The sequence below is a fragment of the Rhinichthys klamathensis genome, unplaced genomic scaffold (genome assembly GCF_029890125.1).
Source record: "Rhinichthys klamathensis goyatoka isolate OS25496 unplaced genomic scaffold, OSU_Roscu_1.1 h1tg000135l_1, whole genome shotgun sequence".
NCBI classification, from domain to species: domain Eukaryota; kingdom Metazoa; phylum Chordata; class Actinopteri; order Cypriniformes; family Leuciscidae; genus Rhinichthys; species Rhinichthys klamathensis.
This window is the reverse complement of record NW_026606670.1, coordinates 1-10,414: the sequence shown is the minus strand read 5'-3', so window position 1 is coordinate 10,414 and position 10,414 is coordinate 1. Positions and strand designations below refer to the sequence as shown.

At 41.7% G+C, this 10,414-nt stretch overlaps 1 protein-coding gene across 1 annotated transcript; it reads left to right on the top strand.

Annotated features, from left to right (window-relative positions):
* Positions 1–399: 399 nt before the first annotated feature.
* bcl11aa (BCL11 transcription factor A a) lies at positions 400–7,011 on the top strand. The gene is made up of 4 exons (XM_056257025.1): positions 400–928; positions 4,278–4,628; positions 5,127–5,318; positions 6,959–7,011. The coding sequence occupies exons 1-4, from the start codon at positions 874–876 to the stop codon at positions 7,009–7,011; spliced, it is 651 nt and encodes a 216-aa protein (XP_056113000.1). The 5' UTR covers positions 400–873.
* Positions 7,012–10,414: the final 3,403 nt, after the last annotated feature.

The window sequence follows — 10,414 nt, the reverse complement described above, 5'->3', positions numbered from 1 at the left end:
CTTCTGTTCTGGAGGAATGTGGTAGCGCACGCGGCGGTTGAACCCACATGCCCCGACTCGGAACCTGTCTGTCCTGTTCATGCAACCCGATCGTGTCTCGCCGAGAAGCAGCTTGCGCGCTACCTCTGACTGTTTGACCAGGAGTTGAGTGACTGTGTTTGAAGCACCATCAGTGTCCACTACGAAACCTTATATGCGAGGTCCCTCTCCCCTCTCTTTGTATATATAGCATGGCCGGCCCCCTTGAATCTCCTGTCCATTGGCTTTTCGTGCTCTGTTTTCCTGCGTCCACCCCCAGCGCGCGCACGCACGCACACACGCACACACACACACACACACACACACATATACACACGCACCGCAGCGCACATTGCTTTCATTAAGCATATCTCCCCCCTCTCTCTCTTTCAGTGTGTGCGTGTCTCTCGCTCTCTCTCTCTCTCTCTCGCCTCTTGTCCGGCCCCCTGATCTTTCTGTCCATTGGCTTCTTCGGGTCTATTTTTCATGTCCAGCCCCTAATGAGTGTCCATTGGTTTTGTTATTTCCACTCCCTCCTCCCACTCCACGGCTTTGCCCTGCCCATGTTCTGTATGTCTATGTCCATCCATCTCCTGACGTTCAAGTTCGCAGGGACGTCACGTCCGCACTTGAACTTGCAGCTCAGGGGGGCTTTTGCCATTTTTTCATCTCTCTCTCTCTCTTTTCAAAAAAGCCATGACGGCTATCCCACAATCCATCTTCCCTGCGCCATCTTTGTATTATTTCTAATTTATTTTGGATGTCAAAGGCATTGATGAAGATATTTTCTCTGGAGTCTCCCTTCTAACCCGGCTCTCCCGATGTGAACCGAGCTGAAAGCCACCACCAACCACCATGTCTCGCCGCAAGCAAGGCAAACCCCAGCACTTAAGCAAACGGGATTTTTCGCGTAAGTAAAGACAAATATATGTTGTTCCCGTTCCGTTTACCTGTTTTTGGCTCCGTTCTGTAGTGTTGAGTTGCTGGAGAGGAGCGTAATTCTCAGTGAAGACACACTGGACACTGGACAGCGCAGATCAAGTGGACTTTAGAGAAGAGAGCGCTCCCATCTCTGAAATGCCTTTACGCGCACCTTCGTCCGCCGAAATGCCAGAAAAGTTTGCTTTCCATCGCTATACTTGGAGAAGTTCATGCCGACTCTGTGTTTAGGCGCATATGTCTTGGCTCTCGTGCCCCAGTCGCTTTGACCACTTAAGAGCAAGCGCTCACATATACCGGACTGTGGTGGGTATATGCACGCTGGCTTTCGCTCGCTTATTTGCGCTCACATCTCGTGGAATGTCCCGTAACGCTGTCTGTCTGTGATTCTGGGCAGGATTTCCCCCCTCACGCACTATTTTTGGAAGATTTTCAAAGAGTGGAAGTGAATTTTGATTGGGAAAAATCTCGTGTCCGACTGTTTACAAGCGCCGCGTGCGCGTACTACCCACTGCCAGCAAATAGAGCACGCATAGTCGCCTGTGTGAGACTAACATTGCAGAGAAACCCGTCTGCATATAAAATCTGCTTGAATTTGAAACTTAAGCTTTTCTTACATTTGAAGCAAAACGCGATTCTGATCTACTCGTTTGGGCTTTCGCTTAAAAGCAGTAGGAGACGATTTTACGCTACGCTCTTTGCCGTTTCGAGTGCATTTGCAAGGATAAATTCGATTTCACGTAGGCCTGATTTTGTCTTAAATGTCGGTGGCAAAGGTAAGACGAAACCTAAATGTAATAGGCTACAACTATTTAGATACAAATGTATCGAGAAACCCAGTCAGTTTAGCTCTTTTTGAATGCACACATTTGTAGCCTACTGCTAGGCTACTATTCTTAGAATTATCTTTATAATTATTTCATTTACTCTAAACATGTCTTGAAGTTCTGTGGTAAGTTGCATTTTTGTAAACAAAGTGTGCTTTGTATTTTATAGACCTGAAATGTTGTCAGGAAGACGACGAAACGAAAACGTTTTAGCTCCAGTCTTTTAGATATTTACCTCAAATGTAAAGCTACAAAAGCATCAGTCCGCGTTTTATTAGATAAACATGTTTGACACAAATCCCGAGTTGTTGTAACATTGTAAAGTATCGTGTAACATTATTGGGTTTCCACACACAGGCTGTGGGATCTGAGCGCGGGTTACTCGTGTGCTCGCTGCTGCTGCTGCTGTACATGGCAGAAACCCACCGCTAGGGGGCAGACGACGATCATAAACTAGACTCGAACCCGATCATTTACACCGCTATCTTTATCTATTTTTGACCATATGTTAGCAAGCGCGAAACGTATTGTATATGAACTGGTAACTGTTTTTTTTAACCCAGTCCTGACCTGGCATGACATGTATAATTTTTATACCTTGTATTTTTGTACCCTAGTAGTTTAAGCAAACTAACAAATGAGGATTAGGCAGTAAACCAAATGTCAGTCATGAGACACTTTGCTATCTAATTCATAATTACACATAAGGCAGTTATTTTTAAAGCGAATGAGACACTAACGAACGAGCTGTTATTAAAAATGTTTTTATTATTTTATTCAAAACCAGCTTTAAATGTCCACGTTTATACACAGAGACAGCCTCTATCTCTGAAATTTGAAAATATTATCATTGTTTTTTTGGCATTTAAGCTTCTTTTGATTTCAGACACTTGAATTGATTTGAAATATCTAAATATATTCTCGGGTTTAAAAACAGTTTGAATGTAATATCTTTGCCAACGCTGAGTGGAATTTAAAACAGTTGGGAAAACTCAAAACACTTTTCCACAGTTTCCACACTTTCTGAGCCAACTTATTATTATTATTATTATTATCATTTTTTTTAATGTCTAGATTGTCGAATATTGGCCTACTTTGCAACATATTTACAAAATCGTTGTTTATTTAGCCTATAGTACAAGACCAGTCGTATACAGTTAATATAATTAAAAAGTATGCATATACGGATATCTTTATATTGCAGCTGCGATAGTAAAATAAGTATAATTGTTATAGCTAAATGAAGCGTTGAATATAGGCTGTTATTTTATTGTGACGTATTTTAACTGAAATATATATTTTGTAACTTTATAATACTTGCTCGGTAGGCTATTATTAAATAATGTCTGATGTTTTGCATATATCGATTATCTCTGTTTTATCACAATCACATTACGAATCAATATCACTATGAAGAATCACTCTGCATCTATGCGAATTTAAATAGTTTGAGTTCACTTTTGATCGCTTAGGCTTTCTTTTATTTATTTGTATGGTGAGCATTTAAACTTACAAAAATGTCAAAAAGCATTGCAGAGAAGGGAGAATTATCACACTTCGTCTTTGTTATTTCATGTGCAAATGCGTGGGATATTTTCCTGATAAGCACGTCTAGGAGGTTCTCCACATCTGCCCCTGATAGCTGCCCCAGACTGGGCTGAAGTAAATTTATCCGACCTGCTCATGATCCCAACACCTTTTTATCAAAATCTGTACCAATCATCACCCACTAAAATTAAAATCTATTTTTTGATTCTCTGTGGTTTTAGGTTCATTAAAGCATGAAATTGGCAGCTTATAAAGAAGGTCAAGATTCTTAACCGTTAGCAAGCTAGTGTAACCTCTGCGCAAAAGCTTTCACTAAACAATCACAATCATTATAAAATACCTGAATGTGTGTGTGAACCTTCTAACTTTGTCGTGAGGGGAAAAAGCGTGAAGCATGTATTGCTGCAGCTGTGCCTGTGTTGGGTTTGCTGGATATCTACACGTGTTGTCCATGCAGTCATTTCACGATCCAGATGTGTGTATCATTAAGTGAAACAAAGAGTCAGTCTGAGATGAATTTACTGTAGTTTTAGACACAATGTTAATGAACCAAAACAGATATAACAAAATGATGTTACTTTTACCTACATTTAATAAATTAAATGTTAATAAAATGTCATGCCCTTGCTATTAGTTATGGGAATCTTATGTTTTTGTATATGTTCATTGAAGTTCAACTGACAATGACTAATTGATTTTTTGCATGTTTATTATTATTATTATTTATAACTTGTGTGAGGTAATTACATTTAATGGATCTGAAATTAAAAACTAAATTAAAATGGTGGGAGTTTGATGTGGAGCATAACATGTTTTTTTTCCCCTTTTTATCCTGATATATATGTGCTCCCTCATCTTGCCTGCGTTCATAACAGCACCCAGTCTCTAATTTTCCCTCTGCTTTTCGTTCCCTCTGTGTCGCATATGGATTCTTCCTGTGTGCAGCCGAGCCCCTGTCAGCCGTGGTCTCGGAGGAGAGGCAGGAACAGCGCGGGCTGGTACAGGTATCTCCAGAGGGAGACCAGGACCTGCTCACCTGTGGCCAGTGTCAGATGAACTTCCCTTTGGGAGACATCCTTATTTTCATTGAGCACAAAAGGAAGCAGTGCAATGGCACTTTGTGCATGGACAAAGCAGTGGATAAGCCCCCCTCGCCCTCGCATGGTGAGCTGAGGAGAGCGTCCAACCCCGTGGAGGTGGGCGTCCAGGTCACGCCGGAGGATGACGACTGCTTATCGACGTCTTCTCGAGGAATCTGTCCCAAACAGGAAAACATTACAGGTAATCTCATCCCATGTGATTTTTTTTTTTTTTTTTTTTTTTTTTTTTGTGTCTGTGTGAGGAACATTTGTGGTGGAGCCGAGTTGTTGCGTGGGCTACATATCGTAGACACATGTCCTTCCTCTGTGGGGCGTCTCGTTCCCAGCTCTGGAGACGTATCAGAATGCTGAATATTTAAAAGCTGTGGGGCAGGAAGGGGAAGGGGGGGTATATTCAATCAAACCTCAGAGTGATAAGCTATTAAGACCAAAAGAGGAACCGGCATTACTTCATACAAAGCTAAAAAAAAACAAAAAAACTTTTAAAATCTGCTTTATTATCTCAAGATCATCGCTGCTTTGAATCAAGCTTCAGTTGGACTCTGTGGGATTTCGATAATTAAGCTCAGACTCTAACCGTAGATCACACATTCCCACCACCGTCTGTATGCTTCGGTTTAGCACATTTGCACTTTGTGTTTTTTAAATCCCTTTTCTCTGGTAACTTGTCGTTTACTCCCGTCGAGGCCCATAGTTGCAGACTTTGACTTAAAAGTTGCAGTTTTGTTACTGGCCGCCAAAGTAGAGTGCAAAGGGTGTGTTCTTAATGGCACGACGGGCCGCTCATCCCTACTGGGAGAAAAAGAGGGATTGAGAGGGGGAGAATTTGGCACTGGAGGGGCGGTTCGAGGAGTCCTTGCTGTGACAGGAGAGGCCATCCCCCTCGGTGTGTGTCCACAGACTCATGGGAAATGCCTCTCTGTGCTGCACAGCCTCTCTCATGTGGTCTCGACAGATGTATCTTGATTTCGTTGTGGGTTCTTGCATAGCCACATCTTATCCGTATAAATGCACGCCTGCACATTTTCACTTTCTGTCAAAAAAAGGAAAGGAAATGGAAGGCCGTTTGGTTATTTTGGTTTGTCAGGGAACAATAATACAACTCTAATTATTTGTTTGAGTTTCGTGGATGTGCATTTTAATTAGAGGTTGACTTGCACTATATAAAACAGAAAATACAGTCATAAAAAACAAGCTCCTAATTTCCTCTGTAAACAACTTTATAAAAAGAAAAGAAAACGCTGGAATCTTATAGCAGCATAAGTCTAATCTTCCTTAAGCTGAGCGTTAAGTGAAATTAAGTTGTCGGCGTGCTATTATGTGTCCATGAGTGTCTTGGGCTGGTGGGGCGATTTAGAGTGGCTGTTTTTTAAATGTAGAAAATGTGAGAGTGAGACTTTCCAGTCTGTTTTTCTGCCCTGGCTTTGCGTTTGGCCATTCTCTGGTCTGCCTCAAAGATCAGGTTCCAGGAAGCGTCTGGGTCCGGTTAGCCCCATCAACAGTCATTTGGACTTGACCCTTTGCTCTGGGCTAATTATCGGCGGCTGAGTTCAAGTATCAAGTTGTTTTTCAACAGTTCCCACTTGCATATTTTCAGATAGAGAAAATGCATTTGTATATTAGTTTGTGTGCATATAAAATGTATTCAATAATCTGCTGTGGAACACAATGCTGTGCTATAGTACGTTTAAATTTGATCAGATATGGAGGCTGAACTGGGTCATTTGTGTCTGCTTGCCCTCTTTGTTTTAGGCATGTTGATGCAGTTTCAGCACAAATTATACAACCTTTATGCGAGCCGGCTATCGCACACGTCTCTTGTTTCTGTCAGACGCTAAACTGGGTTATTAAACTCATTTACATCATAATGTATCAGGGTTCTGCTGATAGCGTTGGGTCACTGGTATTATGTGTGCTTGTTATTATTATTTTTTTTTAAACAATTTTGTGAGAAGGACCATAACAGCTTCTCAGCATGTTACTGAATATGCTACCAAGGCAGGTCAGACAGGGAAGAGATATTAATTAGCCATATTATAGATGATTTCAGACATAACACATTCAAGGTTAGTTATGACTGCAGCTTACCATGAATATGTAAACTATTCTTTGTGATAGTGTGCGTGTATCTGTACCTGGGTTAGAGGTGGGCTAGAACATCACAAAACTGAAGGTGATAGAATATACGTCACAAAAATCCATACATAAATAGCAAAATATAAATGTTTTTCTTTAAAGTGTTAAACTATCTATTATTTATTTTGTTGTTATATATATTTTTTTTTAAAGATTTTTTATGTACATTCTTTCTATGAATTATTTTAATATATTATTTGAATTTTTTATTCGTAACTTTTATACATTATTTTTATTTTATTTATTATTTTTTATTATTAATGTTTAGTTTTATGTATTTTATTTATTTTATTTGATCTATTTTAAGAGGGATCATTATGGTGTAGTTCAGATGACCAAATAAGGAAATTGTTATGTGTGATGTAACAACTCCATTTCCATGTTGAGCAGCTCAGTGTGAGGAAAAGCAGTACCTGTCACAGAGGAATGGACTTGCTGTGTGAGCATAGAAAGTGCCAATACACACATGTGTGTGGCTGTCTATTAAATAGCACAATGTATCCTGGTGAGAGGGCCTTAGAGAAGACTGAGACCCTCCCCTCTCCCATGCTGTGATTTGATACAGACATAATGTATTTATTTAATTTTTAATCTCTAAATGAAATTTTGGAGCCGCCAATTCCCTGAAAATGGCCAAAAATTAGACAGGTTGTCACAAAAGTGTCTAGTTGAATTAATGCTGCTCCCAGAGCTTTGAATACGCTCTCTCTTGATATAATCTGCATCGTGTCCTTTGCTTCACAATGTAAGACGCCTGATGAAATGTAAAAATTATGCAGAGTAACATCCTATGATCTTCTGTTTCGCAGCGCGTTGTCCAAAAACATGTCGATGGAACAGATTGAATTCGCTTTGGCTCACGATATGGGGGCCATTTGGAGCTCTGAACTTTTTTTTTCAAGACTCTGTCTTTCGCTATGGCAGCCCTTCAGAAATTATGACTGCTCTCCAATAAATCGGCAGATTAAATCGGACTAACACTGCCGCCATGCAGAACGGACCTCAATACAGATAATTGTTTTTTAAATGGCCTTTGCTGGGTGGGTTTTTAATGCCTCTAACTCTCCTGCTCGCTCGCTCACCCATTTTGTCACTCTTTCCCTCTCTGCTATGCATATGGCTGTAACAGTCAATGTAAATCAGGGGCATCCAATTAATATTGAATCAATTACACTGTGTGCGATTGTCTGGCATGTGAGCTGCCTGCAATTTTCTGTGCCAAAATGTGACCCAAATGAGTGGCTTAACAAAGACCCCAGCAATTTAAGCTTTTTTTCCCCTTATTGTTTTTTTTTTCTTCCTCCTTTTTTTTTTAAAATCACATATTATCTGGAGCTTGACGATCTGTCATGATCATAATTATCATCAAAGCGCCCTTCTGGAGTTCAGCTGCGAGTGTGCTGACACTGATCGTTTTTTAAGAGGACTTGTGAGGAGCAGCGTTAGCTGACGTTCAGTCATGAATGAGAGCCGAGGCTACCCCTACACAGTTGCTTTTATTTTATAAACCGCCCCGTGTAGCATGGCAGTGTGTGTGACAGACGTAATAGACGGCACATGTGGAAATATGCATGTATACAGAGGCAGCTCAGTGTCACAAGATCATTTTATTTGTGCAGGTGTGTGTGTGTGTGTGTGCACGCTGTCACGGCTTAACATTGGGGCAACACCCAAACCTTGCATGTCCTTTTTTTTTACAATCAGTAAAATGAATTATAAGGACGAGACAAAGAGACATGTCTTACCCGAACGGCGATGGTGCCTTGAAAGAGACTCTTTATGAATATGTATTCGAATTTGAGTGGGGGGGCTGGTCTAATTTTCCAAACCTTTATTTCCTTTCACCGACAGGATTTCTTCACACACAAGACCCGTCTTCCCTTTCAAAGAAAACCGTGCTGTTGTATGCCCATGTGTGTTTGTATGTGTTTGTATCCAGTCCCTGCATACATACCATCTCATGTCTGATCTTAGAAAAATAGCATTACTGAATATGTGAGTGAGTGTGTGTGTGAGAGGTGTGCAGCTTTTCCAGAGGGTTGAGGTGTAATAATAGCACAGAATGATGTTTAATTCTCTTGGAGCGGTTTTGCTGCATGTGGAGATGTGTCTCGCAGCATCCCTCGCAGAAACATTGTGATATTCTGCATCCTCGGGCTTGATTTGCATGATACAGTCGGCTTGGTGCTGTGGGGGTGGACGGCTTCCTTTCATTCGCCATTCTCATCTAATGGGCTACAGCACACATTTTTTGTTGGGTTGGGAATTTTGTGTCGCCTGGAAAAAAAATGAGAAACGAGAATATATATGTTTTGTTATCTGTGCAATACCATTGTTTTTATATTCGCTTGAAATTGAGAGATATTCAATGAAAAAAGTATATTTGAAGTCTTAAAACCCTACAAATCATGTCCGTTTTACCTGTTTTTTTTTTGCGCCAAAGCTGGCGTGCAAGGAAACAAAGGTATTTAGCAGCCAGACGGGCACTGCCTGGCACGGTGCCACCCGCTCCGTCTCAGTTCTCCCACCCCCGCACCCCTTCATACGCTCTTAGCACCCAATGACGCTCTCACCCCCCCCCCCCCCCCCCCATCCCTCCCTCCTGCAGACAATGGCATCGCCTCCTCCATCGCAAGAGGAGAAATACCCAGCTCTCTCCTTTCTGTCTGTCCTCATCTCCATAATGCCACCCGATCACGGCGTCTTTCCTGGACTACCTCGAGCGATCGCTTTGTCTTTCTTCCGGATGTTAGATGAAAAATAAAAGTGATTGTCTGCTCGATGTAAAACGCTGTTATTGTTCGCAGGTACGTGCAGGTCTAGAAGGTGTAGGGTTTGATTTTAGGTTCGTGAGAACTGTGATTATACCTCTACGGAGAGATTTTGTGATAATTTAGCTGATATTCAAGCTCCCCTCTGGTCTGATCTCCTCGTTTTATTTGTGCCAACATGAATGCATGTTTTGTATGTGGGTGGACGCGCACAGACCCACTGGGTCCTGTCGTTTTGCAGCTCTCAAATTGTGTCAGATGTTTTAGAGGAACGTGTCCATAAAAATGTTTATGTACAAAGCATATTTATAAATCTCTGCGGATTACAGACAGCTTCTATAAACACAGATAGGAATGGTGCCGAATTACTAGGCCGCGCGCGTTCGTGTGTGTGTGTGGCTGCAGGAGGCCTGTGAGTTTGTTTGTGGTTTTCTGCAGCCGTGCATGCGAGGTGTGTGTGAGTTGGCACCAGTACTGCAGGACATCCCTCAGTGGCCAATGCCAAAGAGAAATTGGCACAGAGCAGGGCTAGAGGCATCGGGTGGGCTTCAGGAGGGGTGTCCTCCACTACTCTGTTTACCTTTTACACACACACACGCTGTCAGACACATGCGATGGCCTCGTCACTGCTCCAGAGCTAGGCTAGTACATTTTTTACTTCTGTCTTCTTTCTTTTTGCTCTATCTCTCCTGGTATCACCGGGCGGACACAACTCCACTATGAGGTCACCTTGACCAGCTTTGCCCCCGCGCCAGCCGGGTCGCTCAATACGATCAATTCATCTGGGCTCTAATGGTTACAGATGGCAGGACTTGAGTCTCTACAGACACCTTGAGCGCTCTGTGTTTTTTTTCTTTCTTCTCCCTTCCTGTCTGTTTTGTCGCTCCTTCTATCATTCTGTCTCTCCTAATCTCTTAAGGGAGGTCCGCTTTCCACCTGTAGGGAAGAAAAATCCCAAATGAGATCGCTTTAGCATCTCAAAAGTTGCTTAAAACGACAATGTAATTAAATTTAGATTTTTTTTTGCAGAAATTTTGTGCTTATCAGATTTTTCTATTCAGAAAAAAGGGAATCT